General features: G+C 54.0%; 2 protein-coding genes, 1 long non-coding RNA gene and 1 other non-coding gene across 6 annotated transcripts; 2 read left to right on the top strand and 2 right to left on the bottom strand.

The window, feature by feature from the left end:
• Window positions 1-712: 712 nt before the first annotated feature.
• Window positions 713-4474, bottom strand: LOC134729796 (uncharacterized). The gene is made up of 2 exons (XR_010111230.1): window positions 4342-4474; window positions 713-1732 (listed from the first exon to the last, which is right to left on the bottom strand). It is a non-coding gene; the product is annotated as an uncharacterized LOC134729796 (long non-coding RNA).
• Window positions 4475-5042: 568 nt separating this feature from the next.
• RPL10 (ribosomal protein L10) lies at window positions 5043-7810 on the top strand. Of its 2 annotated transcripts, XM_063601713.1 has the most exons (7): window positions 5043-5151; window positions 5254-5299; window positions 6095-6153; window positions 6244-6351; window positions 6561-6699; window positions 7232-7394; window positions 7474-7685. In XM_063601713.1, the coding sequence occupies exons 2-7, from the start codon at window positions 5277-5279 to the stop codon at window positions 7624-7626; spliced, it is 645 nt and encodes a 214-aa protein (XP_063457783.1). In that variant the 5' UTR covers window positions 5043-5151; window positions 5254-5276; the 3' UTR covers window positions 7627-7685. The 2 variants fall into 2 exon arrangements, with proteins under 2 accessions (XP_063457783.1, XP_054962725.1); XM_055106750.2 differs by lacking the exons at window positions 5043-5151; window positions 7232-7394 and having other exon boundaries at window positions 5162-5299; window positions 7474-7810.
• On the top strand, window positions 7049-7183 carry LOC112438570 (small nucleolar RNA SNORA70). The gene has a single exon (XR_003026976.1). It is a non-coding gene; the product is annotated as a small nucleolar RNA SNORA70 (small nucleolar RNA).
• A 718-nt stretch (window positions 7811-8528) lies between the features above and the next one.
• On the bottom strand, window positions 8529-17632 carry DNASE1L1 (deoxyribonuclease 1 like 1). Of its 2 annotated transcripts, XM_024927317.4 has the most exons (9): window positions 16266-17632; window positions 15886-15970; window positions 12208-12429; window positions 11770-11858; window positions 11603-11689; window positions 10301-10401; window positions 10048-10160; window positions 9717-9965; window positions 8529-9616 (listed from the first exon to the last, which is right to left on the bottom strand). In XM_024927317.4, exons 3-9 carry the CDS (start codon window positions 12340-12342, stop codon window positions 9482-9484), a joined length of 909 nt encoding a protein of 302 aa, XP_024783085.1. In that variant the 5' UTR covers window positions 12343-12429; window positions 15886-15970; window positions 16266-17632; the 3' UTR covers window positions 8529-9481. The 2 variants fall into 2 exon arrangements, with proteins under 2 accessions (XP_024783085.1, XP_034806299.1); XM_034950408.4 differs by lacking the exon at window positions 16266-17632 and having other exon boundaries at window positions 15332-16146.
• Between the last annotated feature and the right edge of the window lie 936 nt (window positions 17633-18568).

The following is an 18568-nucleotide window of genomic DNA, read 5'->3' on the forward strand; positions in this document are numbered from 1 at the left end:
CCCCTCCCTCCCAAAGGGGTCATTTAAAATGTGGTGTCATTTGGAATGTGTTTGTTCAATTGTATTTTAGTTTTCTGAGACAGGGCCTCGCTTTGTCACCCAGGCTGGAGTGCAGTGGTGTGATCATAGCTCACGGCAGCCTTGATGTCCCAGACTCAAGTGATCCTCCCACCTCAGCTTCTGGAGTAACTAGGACTACAGGCATGTGCCACCACGCCAGCTAATTTTATTTTTTTGTAGAGACGAGGTCTCACCCTGTTGCCCAGGTTGGTCTCCTATTTCTGGCTTCAAGCGATCTGCCCGTCTCGGCCTCCCAAAGTGCTTGGATGACAGGCGTGAGCCACTGCCCTGCACCTGTGGATTTTTTGTGTGTATGGTTTTGCCCACCGTAACTGTCCCTGTGCTGCATTCCTATTCTGCTGACTGCTTCCGTCATTCAACAGGGTTTCTCAGCTCTTTGTCTGTGGCCCTGGAGACATACAGTTGACTCCTGTGCTCCTGCAGAGGATTTCAGAGCTTGGATGCAACACATTTGATCATTCCCACCCTGAGTGATGCAACCCCAGGGCTTCAGCTCCTGGTGTGCCACAAACCATGCCACGAAGGCCATGGCACGGAATGTGGCCTTAGCGAGAAGGGAGAATTGCTCTTGCTGACGTATCAAGGGGTAGGATTGCTGGGTTCAAGAACACTGATGCTTCATTTTCTTATGTTTGTTCTGTTCTTTTTTTTTTTTTTTTTTTTGAAAGAGTCTCACTCTGTCACCCAGGCTGGAGTGCAGTGGCACAATCTCGGCTCACTGCAACATTCACCTCCTGGGTTTAAGCAATTCTCCCACCTCAGCCTACCGAGTAGCTGGGATTACAGGCGTGAGCCACGACGCCCAGCTAGTTTTTGCATTTTTAGTAGAGACGGGGTTTCACCATGTTGGCCAGCCTGGTCTTGAACTCCTGACCTCAAGTAATCCCCCCGCCTCGGCCTCCCAAAGTGCTGGGATGACAGGCGTGAGCCACCGCGCCTGGCTCCTTTCCCATTTTCTAAGGGACAGTCAGTCTCCTCCATACCATTTGTCACACAGCCTTTCCCCCATGATGGCACTGCCATACTCCCGCTAAATGCGCAGGCATCTGTGGTCTCCTCTGCACTTGTCCTTCCAGGGAACAATGCAGTGGGCTCCTTGCTTTGCATCTCGCCATACCTGGTGCACCTGCCAGCTCCCTCAGCAGGACCTTGCAGACAGTTTCAGTCATTCTTGGCCATTTTCTTCTCCATGTGAAGTTTCCCATCATCTTGTCCCGGACCATTAGACACCCACATCCCTGGCTTCCTGGGACTCTGGTGGCGTGATGGGAAGAGCCCACTTCTCAGCATTGCTTTTTTCAAGAGGATCTCATTCTTAGTCCAGGCGGCAGGAATGGTTTCCCCTGCTGGCCTCAGCTCTGTTGGCAAGGGATACCTGCAGTCTGGGGCCTGGAGTTGGAGCGCTCCAGACACGGTCCCTTCCTTCCGGGAGTTTCTTTCTCGTGGGTGAGCCAGAAGCAAACACCTCATCCCACAGTTCTGAGGGCCTGGGTGGGGCCATCGTCCTGGTCCAGGTAAGAGACCATGGAGTCTGGCCAAGCACGTTGGCTCCTGCCTGTAATCCCCGCACTTTGGGTTAGGGTTAAGGCAGGAGGATCACTTGGCTCCAGCAGTTCAAGACCAGTCTGGGCAACCTAATAAGGCCCCATCTCTACAAAAGAAAAAAATAGTTATCCAGGCATGGTGACGTGTGCCTGTAGTCCCAGCCGATTGGGAGGCTGAGGCAGGAGCATCTCTGGAGCCCAGGAGTTCGAGGCTGCAGTGAGTGTTGATCATGCCACTGCATTCCAGTCTGGGCAACAGAGCAAGACCCTGTCTCAATTAAAAAAAAAAAAAGCCGGGCGTGGTGGCTCACACCTGTAATTCCAGCACATTGGGAGGCTGAGGCGGGCAGATCACCTGAGGTCAGGAGTTTGAGACCAGCCTGACCCACATGGAGAAACCCTGTCTCTACTAAAAATACAAAATAAGCCAGGCATGGTGGCACATGCCTGTGATCCCAGCTACTCGGGAGGCTGAGGCAGGAGAATCGCTCGAACCCGGGAGGCAGAGGTTGCGGTGGGCCAAGATCGTGCCATTGCACTCCAGCCTGGGCAATAAGAGCGAAACTCCATCTCAGAAAAAAAAAAAGACAGTGGAGTCCTAGATGGCGAGGGTAGCAATGGAGAAACCCACTTCAATTTCTTTGAGCCAACGGTTGGAAGGATTCCCGTGGGAAGGTCAGGAGGGAGAGGCGCCAACAGGTGGAACTCCAACAGTTCCCCCGTCCTCACCTTGTAGGGCTGCAAGATTCCTTGGTGCCTGTCTGGGCTCCAGGGCCCCCACCCACCCCTGCAGGCTTATGTGCGGATCAGCAAGAGGCACTCTGCTCTCGGGGCAGGTACTCGGCTGGAGGCGAGGACACGGGAGGGATTTCAGCCCTCTCGCTCCCCAGGAAGATGTCCTTGTGCAGAGAACAGCCTGCACGACCTACTAGGGCACCCAGGATTAGGCTGTATCCTCCGTCTGCCCAAACTGGCTACAGAAAGTTCATTTTAACGCCCACTAGAGAGTGAGGAGACTGTAGGTGCAATTTCTTTTTTCTTTTTTTTCTGAGACAGATGAGTCTTGCTCTGTGGTCCCAGGCTGGAGTGCAGTGGTGTGATCTTGGCTCACTCAAACCTCCACCTCCCAGGTTCAAGCCAGATTCTCCTGCCTCAGCCTCCCGAGTAGCTGAGATTACAGGCATGCGCCACCATGCCCAGCTAATTTTTTTATATTTTTAGTAGAGACGTGGTTTCACCCTGTTGGCCAGGCTGGTCTCCAACTCCTGACCTCAATTGATCCACCCACCTCGGCCTCCCAAAATGCTGGGATTATAGGCGTGAGCCACTGCACCCGCCCTGTAGGCAGATTATTATTATTATTATTTTCTGAGATAGTTTCTCTCTGTAGACTAGGCTGGAGTGCAGTGGCATGATCTCGGCTCACTGCAACCTCTGTCTTCCGGGCTCAAGCAATTCTCCTGCCTCAGCCTCCCAAGTAGCTAGTATTACAGGTGTGTGCCACCACACCCAGCTCATTTTTGTATTTTTAGTAGACAGGGTTTCACCATGTTGGCCAGGTTGGCCTTGAACTCCTGACCTCAGGTAATCCGCCCGCCTCGGCCTCCCAAAGCGCTCGGATTACAGGCGTGAGCCAGGGCGCCCAGCCATACACGAATTTTTTTGAGACAGTCTTGCTCTGTTGCCCAGGCTGGAGTACAGTGGTGTGATCTCAGCTCACTGCAATCTCTGCCTCCTGAGCTCAAGCGATCCTCCCACCTCAGCTGGGATTAGAGTGTGCCGCCACGCCTGGCTAATTTTTAAATATATATATATATATATATATATATATATATATATATATATATTTTTTTTTTTTTTTTTTTTTCTGAGACGGAGTCTCGCTCTGTCACCCAGGCTGGAGTGCAATGGCGTGGTCTCGGCTCACTGCAACCTCCGCCTCCCGGGTTCAAGCGATTCTCCTGCTTCAGCCTCCGAAGCAGCTGGGATTACAGGCACCAGCCAGCATGCCCGGCTAATTTTTGTATTTTTAGTAGAGACGGGGTTTCACCATGTTGGCCAGGCTGGTCTCGATCTGCTGATCTCATGATCCGCCCGCCTCGGCCTCCCAAAGTGCTGGAATTACAGGCGTGAGCCACTGCGCCCAGCCAATTTTTAGTTTTTAATTTTTGTAGAGGCGGTTTTTCGCCATGTTGTCCAGGTCTCAAATTCCTGGGCTCAAGTGATCCGCCCACCTCCGCCCCTCAAAGTGCTGAGATCACAGGCGTGAGCCACGGCACTCCGCCGCAATTCCTGACTTGTACTGCCCCAGTGGTGTTACAGCCTCGAACCCAGTTTCCAGACCTAAGTCACCGCCGGGATCCAGAGTCCCATGATGGAAAGGGAGGCTAGGTTCCCCTGGGAAGGACCTTGCACCATTGCTGCAAGTGCACCCCAGAAATCGTCCCAAGCTTTTCTCAAAGGGACCTGCAGCCATTTATAAAAGCGACATATCATCCTGGAAAACAGGTGCGCTCGAGCAGGATTTCCTCCCGTCCTTCCTGTCAAAGGACGGGAAGACTTTGTTACCCCACCGCGCCCCACCTGCAGAATGGTGGACAGATACCTCCAGATGCCACTTCCCCCAGGACGCCCGCCTGCTCTGCGCACCTCTCCCCGGATGCTGCCCCGTGGGCGGGTGGGGGCGGCCCTGCTTCCCCACGACCCCCAGACGCACCCGGAGGGACTCTTGAGCACAGTGGAGTGGGAAGGGCGAGGTGGGGCGGTGCCCAGGCGACAGCGGCTCATGGGAGGCGGCGCCCGAGACGCAGCTGGTCGGGACGGTGCGGGTCAGGGTGGGCGGAGCGGGGCTAGAGATGCCCCGGGGTTTCCCAGGCCGTGAGTCTCCGTGGAGATTTCTCCTCGACCTCTTCCCCGCGGCAATGTGCGAACCCTGGGTCTCCAGGAAACGGGGATACGGGGCATGGCTCCCAGCAAGGCCTGGTCCAGCCTCTCCGGTAGGGGAATGGGTCTCCCCCTCCGGCCTCCCGGGTTGACAAAGGAACGCGGGCCCAGATCCCCGTATGGCGCTTCACCGCCGGGGCCTCTAGCCTAGAAGGAGGCACGGAGCGCGTGTCCGAGACCCGTGCAAGCTCAGGGACACTCTCGCGGTCGCCGGGAGGCCCACCTAGGTTACTTTCCTTTTTTCCACTCTCAGAAATATACGTCTGTCACAGTTAACGGCAAAGCCTAGGGCAAGAGTTCTACGCCCAAGATGGCCAGCCGGAAGCGGGCTTCTCGCGACCATGTGGCGAAGCCCCATTCGTCAGCTGGCCACCCGCGGCCCTGGTACCCGGTCACCTCTCTGATCTGCGCATGTGCCGGGCTACGCCCGAGCGCAAGCGCCAAGAGCGGCTGCGTCTATGGTCATGACGTCTGACAGAGCGTCCACCCGTCTTCGCCAGGACTCTATGGTTCTTACGCGCGCAGACAGACCGCGTATATAAGCCATGCGCAGGCGGAGGAGCGCCTCTTTCCCTTCGGTGTGGTGAGTAAGCGCAGTTGTCGTCTCTTGCAGTGCCGTTGCTGGTTCTCACACCTTTTAGGTCTGTTCTGGTCTTCCGTTCCGACTCTCTCTTTTTCGTTGCAGCCACTGAAGATCCTGGTGTCGCCATGGGCCGCCGCCCCGCCCGTTGGTGAGTCTTGAATCCGTGTACTTTCACTGCTGGGAAACGGGCGGGGAAAGAAGTGCCTATGGCCGCTGAAAACAATTGTGGGGTGGAGCCTCCCCCGTGCGGCGGCCCTGTCTTGGGAACTGACCCTATGTTTTACACCTCCCGGCTATTTTTTAGTCAGCAATATTACTGTCTGTTCCTTCTTTCCCGTGTCGGTGTGGAAGCGACGGTTCCCTCATATCTCTGCCTGTGTCCTGCAAGCTCACCGTATTTTCGGGCGCTCGATACGCTCTTGGGGCCTTTGTGTGCGTTCTCTGTCTTATTTCCGGGCGACGTGCCGCGTGCGTTGTCGGACGTGAAGGGCAGTCCGGGAAAAACGGGTGCGGCCGCCTCCTGTGTCCTACAGGGGGCGCCAGACGCATTTCCACTCGGCTCGGAGGTGGATTTAGTGCCACGTGCCCGAAAGTCTTAAATTGGGTGACCTGAGCTGTGCAGTGATAATGCGGCGATTTTGTAGTACGCAGTGTCTTGAAGAGAGAATTTTTAACTAGGAAAGTTTGTTGCAAAGTGTTTATAGGAAGCGTAAGACAAAGTAACGGAAGATGGTGGCTGTTGTTTCTAGTCTTGGGTGTTCTCTGTGTTGCAGCAGCCAACTGTTGCTTTGTAGTTTATTTCCCCGAATGGAAACGGTTTAGAAGTGGACGTGCATTCCCCACCCTTTTTCCGTCCCTCGTTTGGGTTGTTCCTTGAGGGGCAAAGTGCCTGTTGGGCTTTCTGTGAACCTCACCTAACCTGTGTTTTTTCACTCCCCTGCAGTTACCGGTATTGTAAGAACAAGCCGTACCCAAAGTCTCGCTTCTGCCGAGGTGTCCCTGGTAAGTAGTGGAAGAGCCCCTGCACTGGTTGGCTCTGCGGACTCAGCGTCCGTCTGTGACACCCCCTGCATACTTACCCAATCCTTTTAGATGCCAAGATTCGCATTTTTGACCTGGGGCGGAAAAAGGCAAAAGTGGATGAGTTTCCGCTTTGTGGCCACATGGTGTCAGATGAATATGAGCAGCTGTCCTCTGAAGGTAAGGCAGGATTCTTTGTTCGTCACCCCCCAGTCCTTCCTCCGTGCTCCCTCAACCCCACCCACATACACCTGCACTGGAATTGGGAGTTGATGAAACATGAGCCTTACAAAACTCAGCCAACACAATTCCCCCGAGCTGGAGATAGTCGTGGTGAATGTTTCTCTATTATCTTCTCTCACTTTGCTGCTTTTCTTCTCCCTACCTAGCCCTGGAGGCTGCCCGAATTTGTGCGAATAAGTACATGGTAAAAAGTTGTGGCAAAGATGGCTTCCATATCCGGGTGCGGCTCCACCCCTTCCACGTCATCCGCATCAACAAGATGTTGTCCTGTGCTGGGGCTGACAGGTGAGCTTGGTCTGGGCCTTTTAAGGCAGTTGGAGTCTCTACATTATTAGGCTTACATTATTTTATCAGAGCATAGAGGTGGCCCCAGTGACTCAGCCACTATGGCTACTAGAAAAGCCAGGCTGGCAAGTGACTTTCAGTGGTCACTCAGGACCCCTTCCTGTGGACTGTTGCAGATACAAACAAAGCATGAGTAAGTCTTAGCAAGCTCTTCCCCACAGGTTAGGGGAAACAATGGTGATGGGAGTAGCTCTTCTTGCTTTTAGCTGAATGACAACCATCTTGCCAGCAGGTAGCTGAAGCTGGCAGAGGAGCCCAGTGGCGCCTTTTCAGTGGTTCTTGGGATGCTCCGCAGCCAATTAAGCCGACTGAGTTCCTTTCCTCATGGGGACCCAGTGTGCAATGGCTGCACACAGCAGCTTCCTTGGTAGTGTACGCAGCCTGTTGGTTGTATGGGTTGCTCTAAGGGACCTTGGAGACAGGCCTTTCCGGTGGATGTTCGTGTTTCTGACCTTGCACTACCCCAATGTAGGCTCCAAACAGGCATGCGAGGTGCCTTTGGAAAGCCCCAGGGCACTGTGGCCAGGGTTCACATTGGCCAAGTTATCATGTCCATCCGCACCAAGCTGCAGAACAAGGAGCATGTGATTGAGGCCCTGCGCAGGGCCAAGTTCAAGTTTCCTGGCCGCCAGAAGGTATGTAGTGCTGCAGCCCCCTTCTCCCACCTTTCTTTGCCCCAGGCCTCCTGACTCAGTTCTTTCCATTGCTCCCTAGATCCACATCTCAAAGAAGTGGGGCTTCACCAAGTTCAATGCTGATGAATTTGAAGACATGGTGGCTGAAAAGCGGCTCATCCCAGATGGCTGTGGGGTCAAGTACATCCCCAATCGTGGCCCTCTGGACAAGTGGCGGGCCCTGCACTCATGAGGGCTTCCAATGTGCTGCCCCCCTCTTAATACTCACCAATAAATTCTACTTCCTGTCCACCTATGTCTTTGTATCTACATTCTTGACGGGGAAGGAACTTCCTCTGGGAACCTTTGGGTCATTGCCCTTTCACTTCAGAAACAGGTTGACAACTCAGCCCTGCTCATGAGGCAGCAAACCCTGCAAAGGGCTGGGACTGGTGGCCTTATGTCAGTTGTCTACTCTGGAGCTTGACTTGGACCTCCCCAGGTCCTAGGCAGTAGGTTGAAAAACACTGAAGTGCTTTTCATGAAGCACAGCTGCAGCAAAGCCTTGCAATCCCAGGCTGGGGTCAGCCTACAGTTGTGTTGCTTATTACAACACATGCGGACCAAGAGGGGCTTGTGGGCTAGAGGCTGACCAGCAGCGTTTATTTAGCAAGGGTAGGTGTGCATCACATTGGGCTTGTTCTCACCCATCTGGTTTGGCCATTCCTCCTTGGTGGGAGTCATCCAGGTACTGCTGATGTCACCTGCGATTTGCCCCATTTCCTATCTCTAGCAACCTCCTAGGCCCCATGCCCCCACCCCTTCTAGAGCCTGCATTCCCAGGGCCTTCACCACCTGACCAAAGGTCTAGGCTAACCTTTGGTCATTTGTAACAAAAAGACCTCGGAACAGACACGTGTGTGGCATGGTTTGGCCTGGGGATCTTAGATGTCTGACCTGAACTATTGTAGAACAGCGCTGGCTTTTGGGGGAGCAGCAAAAATGAGAGGAGTGCTAGGTGGGTGGCCTGAGCATCTGTATCCAGGGACAGAACTCCAAAGGCTTTTGGTCCCAGAGCTGGGGTATGTTGGCCCCAGCCCCCAGCCTGTGGCTCCCAAAAGGCCTCTGGTTTTTTGTAATCTCAGTTTACAGCCATTTCTTAGGTTTTTAATTACCTTTATTTTATTTTGCCAAACATACCTGGGAATACCTTTTATTTTTTTTTTACCTTGGGGTGATGGTTCCAAACCATAAATGTGATTATAGTTAACACATGACCCTTCTAGCGTCCCAGCCAGTGTTTTTCCTGACCTCTGTTCTTTGGAGAGGAGGATGGAAGGGAGGGGTCCGGCACGCTGCTGGCATTTTGCTGTGTCCTGCAGCCCCTTTCCGGGGCACCTGGGTTCACACAGCTTTTTAGCTTACGTAACTGGTGCAGATTTTCTGTGTGGAGATGTTGCCTTGACCAGCCTTGGCTGGACTTTACCAGGCATGCAGAAGCCTGTGCCAACACAGACTACAGCACCCAGGAGGTGCGAGTGTGGCTGCTCAGCGGTTATAACAGGCCTGACTGCATTGTTCACCGGATTACAATGAACCGAAATGTTTCCCGGTGTTTGCTGGTTTCAGGGAAGGAGTTTGATATAGCAGATTAACCACCCTCCTTGTAGCTATTGGGGCTTAATGGTTTCCTGGTGATTCTTACCAATCCACAATAAACACGGCCCATTGGCGTATCTGCTGCACAAGTGTCCTATCTCACCAATCTGGGTTTTTGTTCTCAGTAACTTTCCTTCTTGTCATACAACATCTTGATTCCTCTTTCTGAGCCCTCCCTTCCCCTACCCCAACCCAGAGCCCACTTTGTCTCCACTCCTGATACTACACTACCTGGCAGGTGGCATGAGTGCAGGGCCCCTGGCTTCCTCTCCTAATCTAGGCACAAGCCCAACCAAAGAACAAGAGCCAAATCAAACAAGGCAGGCAGGGGTGGACTACAGTCACAGGGCAACTGTAGTTGAAGCCCCCCAGCCCCAGGGCTGGATGGACGGGGGAGGCTGGGGTTTAAGTCCCAAAAGGCAGCAGGCCCTGGGGGGGTAGGGGGACGCTCAGGCGGCAGGGCACAGCTGAGGGGACAGGAGTGATAGCAGCAACAGAACAGTGAGGCTGAGAGGTTGGACGCTGTGCGCCTGGCTCAGCTTCAGCTCCACCTCCACGGGGTAGTGGTCACTGATGTTGAGGGCCTGGGAATGGGTGGTGGGGCAGTGTCAGTGCCCGGGGCCGAGGGGCTTCCCTGTGACCCTGCTGCTGCCCTCCCTCCTCATGCCAGCCCCTTCCCTTCACCTCCTCCTCGGTGAGCTGGAAGCTCGTGGGGAAGTCAAAGGCAGCCGCAGTGTGCAGCAGACTCCGGCAGCGCTCCCCGTGCAGCACGATGCGGTCATAGGTGCAGTGGGTGCTGGCCCGCACTGTGGTGTCCTCCCCGTCGGCAATCACCCAGTGGAAGCCTGGCTCAGTCCGCAGCTCCAGCTTGTCCAGGCGCTTTTTGGTCAGTGAAGCACAGTCAGCATTGAAGTCCCCGAGCAGGATCACGTCCTAGAGACACAGCAGCCAGCCATCAGGCTGGCCGCTGGGCCGCCCTATCCTTGTCCCTCCTGTACAAACTGCCCAGGCCTACCTTGCTCTGCCAGTGCTGGGAGACCTCCAGAAACACATCGTAGAGGGCGTTCAGCTCCTTCTCTACGGCCTTAGGAGTTGTGTGCAGCGGGACCAACACCAGGCTGGGAAGGACTGCAAGGCCCAGGGACCGAGGGCTGCCATCCACTCCTGGACCTTCTCCCCCTAGCCCGTCTGGGTGAGGAAGCCCCCAGTGGAGCCAGCCAGAACTCCCCTTCTGCTCCCACATACCAAGCCCACCCTTCCCTTCCTACCATTGCTGGGCAAAGAGAACTGGGCCACAAATGGCTCCCGGGCAAAGACGTCATCCTCATCGTTGTACACGTAGGAACTCAGGACCTGTGTTTTGTGTGACCTGGGAGGACAAACGGATGGGCAGCAGTGGCCCCACGTCTTTGATTTTGGCTTGCAAGTGCCAAACGGCGCTCAGGGAGGGGCCCTCCACTAACAGCGGCAATGTGGGCACAGCCTTCCCAACCTGTCTCTAGAACTTTCAAAAATCAGACATAATTCATATGCCATAAAATTCACCTGCTTCAAGTATACAACACGGTTCTTTTGTACATTCATAAGGCTGTGCAACTATTGCTACAATCAATTTTAAAACATTGGTATCCATTACCCCTAATAAAAACATAACATCCATTACCAGTTACTCTCCATTCTCCCCTCCCCCCAGCCCCTGCAACCATTAATGTGTTCTCTATCTTGTACATTTGCCTATTCTGGATATTTCATATGAATGAAATCAGCTCATCAATGTTTTCTGTGTTCGTCCATATGCTGTGGCACGTCTGTGCTTCATTCCTCTTTCTGGCTGAATAATATTCCACGGACTGGGTATAGTACATTTTGACATTTGGACACTTTGATGTCATTCTTTTCTTTTTTTTTTTTTTTTGAGACATGGTCTCACTCTTGCTCAGGCTGCAGTGCACTGGCACAATCATAGCTCACTGCAGCCTTGAAGTCTTGGGTTCAAGTGATCCTGCTGCTTCAGCCTCCCAAAGCGTTGGGATTACAGGCATGAGCCACTGTACCCTGCCTACCCAGTAATTTTGGAGCACATACCAGATGTCATATCATTTTATTTATATAGAGAATCAGTTCTCCTTCCCTGCAGCCTCCTTTGCCCTCTGGATCCTGACTCCAAAGGGCTCCCTGCCAGCCTGTCCTCCCAGGGACTTAGAAGATCGGGTCTACCCAAGGCCCATAAGTGGTCCCCACGGAGCCTCTTCCCAGGAGCTGCAGCCCTTGCTGGCCACTTTCATAGAGGGGGCCAGCCACACCCTGAGCCCCAGCAGCTCCCACAGGAGAGAGGAGGAGGGACCCCACATTTGTGCTTATAGAAGGAAGGCCTCCTGCTCTATGGACACTCCGGCGGGGGTCGAGGATGGGAAGAGCCCAGAATAAAAGGTGTTGAGAAGAGAAAGCATGCAAAGCAGGTGAGGCTGTCCCAGGATGGGGGGCCTGTGGCCCCGGGGACTAATGAGCCTACCTCACATTAGGGCCAAGGACCGCCCCCCACCCTGCTGCGCTGCCAGCTCCGTGCTCACCGATAGAAGTACACATACGTCTCCATGTAGGTGCTGCGCCCCAGCTGGGGGCTGCTCAGGGTGCTGTAGGGCCCAGAGCCATCAAATCTGCCAAGAAAAGGGGAGGCGGGGTCAGGGCCTCAAGCCTCTGGGTGTGCCCCTGATTAGACCCACAGAATCTTCCTCACCGATTGAGTTCTCGAAGCAGGAGGGGGATGGCGCTGCCAGAAGAGTCCACCACCTCCTGCAGCACCATGATGTCACAGCGAGCCAGTATCTGTGGGACATCAGGAAGGCCAGCCTGACTCAGTGCCAACTGCCCTGAGAGGAGGCAGTGGGCCCAGGGGACTGGCACTGTTCTGGCCAAGAGTGTTAAGGCTCACTGGCTGCAGCCCACAGAAAGCAGTGGGACTGGAAATGCCCCAGGAAAAGACTCATCCCACCCACATGTCACCTGTTTCACAGAGGAGGAGACTGAGGCCAGCAGCAGGCAAGCGCCTGCGCTGCATCTCCGTGCCACACCTCTTCTTCTCCCCTCTTCTCTAGAACATACCCCTGGTCAGGCAGGGCTGGGGCTTTGGGTCATGGTGGTTAGGGGCACGGCTTCCCTGAAGTGATGAACTTACCCGAACTAAGGTGTCCATCACCTGCTCCCTGGCCACCTTGGCCAGCGTCAGCCGCTGGGCATTGAAGGCGCAGATGCGAAAGGCCTGGGCCCCATTGGCCAGGATGAGGAAGAGGAGTGCAGTTGGGTAGTGCATGGCTGTGTGTGGCTGCCGGGGACACCCCAGGAATCCAGGCTGCCCCAGGGTGCGCTCTCACTGGGCTCAGTTCTGGCTCTGGAAGCGCTGAAATATGGAACAGAGAAAGTGGCACTAGCTGCTGCCCAGCACCAGCCTCCCAGTGACCTCCCGAGATCATACCACTGCACTCCAGCCTGGGTGACAGAGTGAGACTCTGTCTCCAAAAAAAAAAAATTGTTTTTGAGACAGAGTCTTGCTCTGTGAAGATCAAGCCAAGATCGCACCACTGCACTCCAGCCTGGGCGACAATAAGACTCCGTCTCAAAAAAAAAGTGAAATCCTACAGTATTTGTCTTTTTGTGACTGGCTCATTTCACTGAGCAAAATGTCCTCAAGGATCATTCATGTTGGAGCATATGTCAGAATTTTTTTTTTTTTTTTTTGAGATGGAGTCTCACTCTGTCGCCCAGGCTGGAGTGCAGTGGCGCAAACACAGCTCACTGCAAGCTACGCCTCCCGGGTTCACGCCATTCCCCTGCCTCAGCCTCCCGAGTAGCTGGGACTACAGGCGCCTGCCACACGCCCGGCTAATTTTTTGTATTTTTAGTAGAGATGGGGTTTCACCATGTTAGCCAGAATGGTCTTGATCTCCTGACCTCGTGATCTGCCCGCCTCGGCCTCCCAAAATGCTGGGATTACAGGCGTGAGCCACCGCACCCGGCTGTAGAATTTCTTTCCTTTTCATGGCTGAATCATATTCCATTGTCTAGGCATCTGGGTAGACCACATTTTGTTCATTCATTCATTCATCCATCCATCTGGTTTTTTTGTTTTTTTTTTTTTTTTGAGACGGAGTTTCGCTCTTGCTGCCCGGGCTGGAGTGCAATGGTGTGATCTCGGCTTACTGCAACCTCTGCCTCCCAGGTTCAAGTGATTCTCCTGCCTCAGCCTCCCAAATAGCTGGGACTACAGGCAGGCTCCACCACGCCCAGCTAATTTTGTATTTTTAGTAGAGACGGGGTTTCTTCATGTTGGTCAGGCTGGTCTCGAACTCCTGACCTCAGGTGAGCTGCCCACCTTGGCCTCCCAAAGTGCTGGGATTACAGGTGTGAGCCACCGTGTCCTTTTTTTTTTTTTTTTTTTTTTTTTAAATAGAGACAAGGTCTCACTATGTTGCCCAGGCTGGTCTTGAACTCCTGGGCTCAAGCAATTCTCCTGCCTCAGCCTCCTAAAGTGCTGGGATTGCAGGAATGAGCCCTGGTGCCGCAGCCTCATGCATCTCTTGACCTCGTGATCTGCCCACCTCGGCCTCTCAAAGTGCTGGGATTACAGGCGTGAGCCAGAGCGCCCAGCCCCTGCTTTCAGTTCTTTTGGGTATATACCCAGAAGTGGAATTGCTGGATCATATGGTAGTTCTAGTTTTAATTTTCTGAGGAACTGTCATATTGGTCTCCCTGGTGACTGCACCATTTTACGTTCTCGCCAACAGTGCACAAGCGGTCAAGCTTATTCTTTTATTGTTTATTTATTTGGGACAAAGTCTTGCTCTGTCGCCCAGACTGGAGTGCAATGGTGCCATCACAGCTCACTGCAGCCTCCTGAATTCTATGTTTCCCAGGCTGGTCTCAAACTGCTGGACTCAAGTGATCTTCCTACCTCAGCCTCCCAAAGTGCTGGGATTTTTTTTTTTTTTTTTTTTTTTTTTTTTGAGACAGAGTCTCACTCTGTCGCCCAGACTGGAGAGCAGTGGCGTGATCTCGGCTTACTGCAACCTCAGCCTCCTGGGTTCAAGCAACTCCCTGCCTCAGCCTCCCGAGTAGCTGGGATTACAGGCACCCACCACCACGCCCAGCTAATTTTTATATTTTTTAGTAGAGACAGGGTTTCACCATCTTGGCCAGGATGGTCTCGAACTCCTGACTTCAGGTGATCAGCCGGCCTTGGCCTCCCAAAGTGCTGGGATTACAGGTGTGAGCCACTGCGCCCAGCCAGTGCTGGGATATTATAGGCCTGACCCACTGCGCCTGGCCTAGTCTACCTTTTTTTTTTTTTTTTTTTTTTTTTTGAGATGGAGTCTTGCTCTGTCACCAGGCTGGAGTGCAGTGGCGTGATCTTGGCTCACTGCAACCTCTGCCTTCCGGGTTCAAGTGATTCTCCTGCCTCAGCCTCCTGAGTAGTTGGGGCTACAGGCGTGAGCCACTGCGCCCGGCCCCCCCCGCCTTTTTTTTTTTTTTTTTGATAGTCTCATTCTGTTGCTCAGGCTGGAGGGCAGTAATGTGATCTCAGCTCACTGCAACCTCCACCTTCCAGGCTCAAGTGATGCTCTCACCTCAGCCTTCCGAGTAGATGGGACTACAGGTGCATGCTGCCACACCAAGCTAATTTTTTTTTTCTTTTTTTGAGATGGAGTCTCACTCTGTCTCCCAGGCTGGAGTGCAGTGGCTCGATCTCAGTTCACTGCAACCTCTGTCTCCCAGGCTCAAGAGATTATCCTGCCTCAGCCTCCCGAGTAGCTAGGATTACAGGCGCGTGCCGCCACACCCGGCTAATTTTTGTACTTTTAGTAGAGACAGGGTTTCACCATGTTGGCCAGGCTGGTCTCAAACTCCTGACCTCAAGTAATCCTCCCACCTCAGCCTCCCAAAGTGCTGGAATTACAGGTGTGAGCCACCGCGCCCGGCTACCAAGCTAATTTTTTAAATTTGTTTGGAGAGATGGGGTTTCACCATGTTGTTCCAAGACCCCAGTGCTTTTCGCCTCCATTAGCAACTACAGGAACATCTTCGTTCATCTCTGTCTCCCCACTTGTGAGATGTTCTCTTTAAGATAAACTCCCGGCAGTGAAGGGTGTGTGCATTTTAAAAGGTCTCAGATATGGCCAAATCATCCCCATTGCAACCTGTGATGGGGACTCTTTCCCATGCCCCTGCCACCACTGGGGAGCCCTTCTTGTTCATCTCACCAGCTGGAGCCCCCCTCTCTCAGTTTATCTTTGTCTCACACTCACCTGACCTTGCAGGGCTCGGCTCCTTGCTCCACGCCCTGTCCATGTGGCTTTTGCATCCTGAGGCATGAGTTCCTCTGCTCTGTCTGCCTGCTTTTCTCTATCAACCTGTCACCTTCCCTTCGGGCTCACTTCCTGCCTCTCTGAGGCTCTGTCTGTCTCTGTCTCACTTTCCCTCTCGTCTCTGGTTTCCCTTCTCTGTCTCTCTGTTGCAGTGTCTCTCTCCTGGCTGGGTTTGATGTCTGTTTCTCCCTGACCACCTGCTCTGTCACTCATGCTAGTTTGGGTTCCCTACCCTGGTGCCTATTCTGGGATATACATGGGCATGTGGGCAGCCCTGGGCTGGCACAGGCAGCCTTGGAGGCTCTGGCGTCAGGGACCCCCATGAGGGCTACCAGTAAGAACCAGAGAGAGCGACGGTTCCTGGCTTCAGCCCCAAAGCCTGGCTGTCAATATCAGCCTTGGTGGGAGCCCTAGGCTTCCCTCTCCCTCCCAAACCCTCCCCAGGCAGAAGGCAACTTCCTCCCTTCTTCCGTCTCCCCAGGGGGCTCCCATACCTGCTCAGACCAGCTTGTCACCAAGTCTGCCTCATCCTTAAGTGGATCGCGATACCCCAGAAGAGCAGCTCCTGCCTGAATAGGGCTAGGAGGGGAAAAAAAAGAGGAAGAGGCTGTGTTCCTGAGCCACCCGGCCAGGAAGGGCCTGGCTGGGCCGGACGCCCCACCCTTGCCAACAGGCAGGCCCGCCCCGTCTCCGCCTGGCCGCCAACAAGGAGGACGAGCACCGGGCCTGGGAACTGCTGACCTGCCCGCCCACCTTCCCACCCAGACCCCGCCTTCCCAGGCCAGCGGGACATGACAGACCTGTGAGTCACTCAAGCCTGGCAGGCCAGCTGTCTCCGCGGCTGAGCAGCAGCAGTCCCTTAATGAGCAGTTACCTGTGCCAAGGGCCTGGGGCAAGGAGGGGCTGGTGCCTGAGTGAGACCCCGAGCTTCGCTCGCCAGGCCCGTCGCTCAGCTCCCGGTCTGGGTCCCCAGTCAGCAGTTGCTGGGGAAGGCGCAGGAGCTGGAAGTCATGCCTGATGCCACGAGACCGGGCACCCCAAGGGCGTGAGTCTTCTGTCCCTGTTGTTGGGTTCTGAGTCCCAGTGTGGCTGCACACTTCTGAGTTAGGGGTGTTTGATGCAAGCGCTCTGGAGACCCAAAGAGAGGGACAGTCCACACATGATCTGGCCATAGTCGTGAAGTCAAGGGAGGACTGAGGATCTGCCCCAGAGAGGAGGAGACCCAGGGAGCTGGCAGTCCAACGTCCTGGGGGTCCTGCAGTGACGCTGTTGGGACGAATGAGGTGCTCGGACAGGGTCTGTGAGCAGGAGGTGGGGCTGAATCCACTCAGCTTCTCATGGGATGGCTGTAGCTAATGGATTCGACGTGGTGATAGAAGGCTGGACAAATTTTAAAAAATCAATAAATTATGGGCTGGGCGTGGTGGCTCATGCTTGTAATCCCAGCACTTTGGGAGGCTGAGGCGGGTGGATACGAGGTCAGGCGTTCAAGACCAGCCTGGCCAACATAATGAAACCCGTTTCTACTAAAAATACAAAAAATTAGCCTGGCGTGGTGGTGGGCGCCTGTAATCCCAGCTACTCAGGAGGCTGAGGCAGGAGAATTGCTTGAGCCTGGAAGGTGGAGCTTGCAGTGAGCCAAGATCACACCACTGCACTCGCACTCCAGCCCGGGTGACAGTGCGAGACTCCATCTCAAAAAAAAAAAAATCAATAAATTATGGTTTAAAAATAAAAAACAGGCCAGGTAGGATGACTCACACTTTGGGAGGAGAGGCGGGCGGATCACCTGAGGCCGGGAGTTCGAGACCAGCCTGACCAACATGAAGAAACCCAGCCTCTACCAAAAATACAAAAATTAGCCAGGTGTGGTGGCTTGCGCCTGTAATCCCAGTTACTCAGGAGGCTGAGACAGAAGAATCGCTTGAACCTGGGAGGCAGAGGTTGCAATGAGCTGAGATCTCGTCACTGCACTCCAGCCTGGGCAACAGAGCAAGACTCTGTCTCAAAAATAAAAATAAATAAAAATAAAAATAAAAAACTGCCGGGTGTGGTGGCCCATGCCTGTAATCCTAGCACTTTGGGAGGCTGAGGTGGGTGGACTGCCTGAGCTCAGGAGTTCGAGACCAACCTGGGCAACATGGTGAAACCCCATCTCTACTAAAATACAAAAAAAAAAAAAAAAAATTAGCCGGGCGTGGCGACCTGCGCCTGTAGTCCCAGCTACTCAGGAGGCTGACGCAGGAGAATAGCTTGAACCCGGGAGGCAGAGGTTGCAGTGAGCCGAGATTGTGCCACTGCACTCCAGTCTGGCGACAGAGCGAGTCTCCTAAAAATAAATAAATAAATAAATATAAAATAAAAATAAAAAACTGGCTGCTTAATGCATAGGGGGCTTTCTTTCCAGGTCATGAATATGTTTCAGAACTAGAGATAGTAGCTGACATTGTGACTGTATCAGATGGTATAAAATACTGTTTCTTGTATTACATATGATACACAATATGTTTGTATATATTGCTGTATATATTGTATATTTTGCCATACAGTAGATTATACATTGCTACATACACATAGTATCATGTAGTACTGTAACTATGTAAAATTGTATATGTGGCTGGGCGGGGTGGCTCACGGCTGTAATCCCAACACTTTGGGAGGCCGAGGCGGGTGGATCAGAGTGTGATGGCGGGCGCCTGTGGTCCCAGCTACTCGGCAGGCTGAGGCAGGAGAATCGCTTGAGTCTGGGAGATCGAGGCTGTAGTGAGCCATGATCCCATCACTGCACTCCAGCCTGGGTCTGGCTGGACCCTGTGTCAAACAAAAAACAGAAACACTAGAGAGACAAAAGGCGAGCGCAGGAGGCTGCCAGGAAGCGGGAGCCCCACGGGGTGACGGCCACTTCCCGCCGCCCCGGGGCTGGCCTCGCTGCCGTCAAGCGGCCCGTGCGCGCTTTGCGACAGTCGGTCGGGCTGGGCACCGGCGCAGGTTCGCTTTCCGGCGGTTGCACCGGGCCGGGGTGCCAGCGCCCGCCTTCCCGTTTCCTCCCGTTCCGCAGCGCGCCCACGGCCTGTGACCCCGGCGACCGCTCCCCAGTGACGAGAGAGCTGGGCCGGGCGCTGCTCCGGCCTGACCTGCGAAGGGACCTCGGTCCAGTCCCCTGTTGGGCCGCGTCCC

Source organism: Pan paniscus, chromosome X, assembly GCF_029289425.2.
Source record: "Pan paniscus chromosome X, NHGRI_mPanPan1-v2.0_pri, whole genome shotgun sequence".
Lineage (NCBI taxonomy): Eukaryota > Metazoa > Chordata > Mammalia > Primates > Hominidae > Pan > Pan paniscus.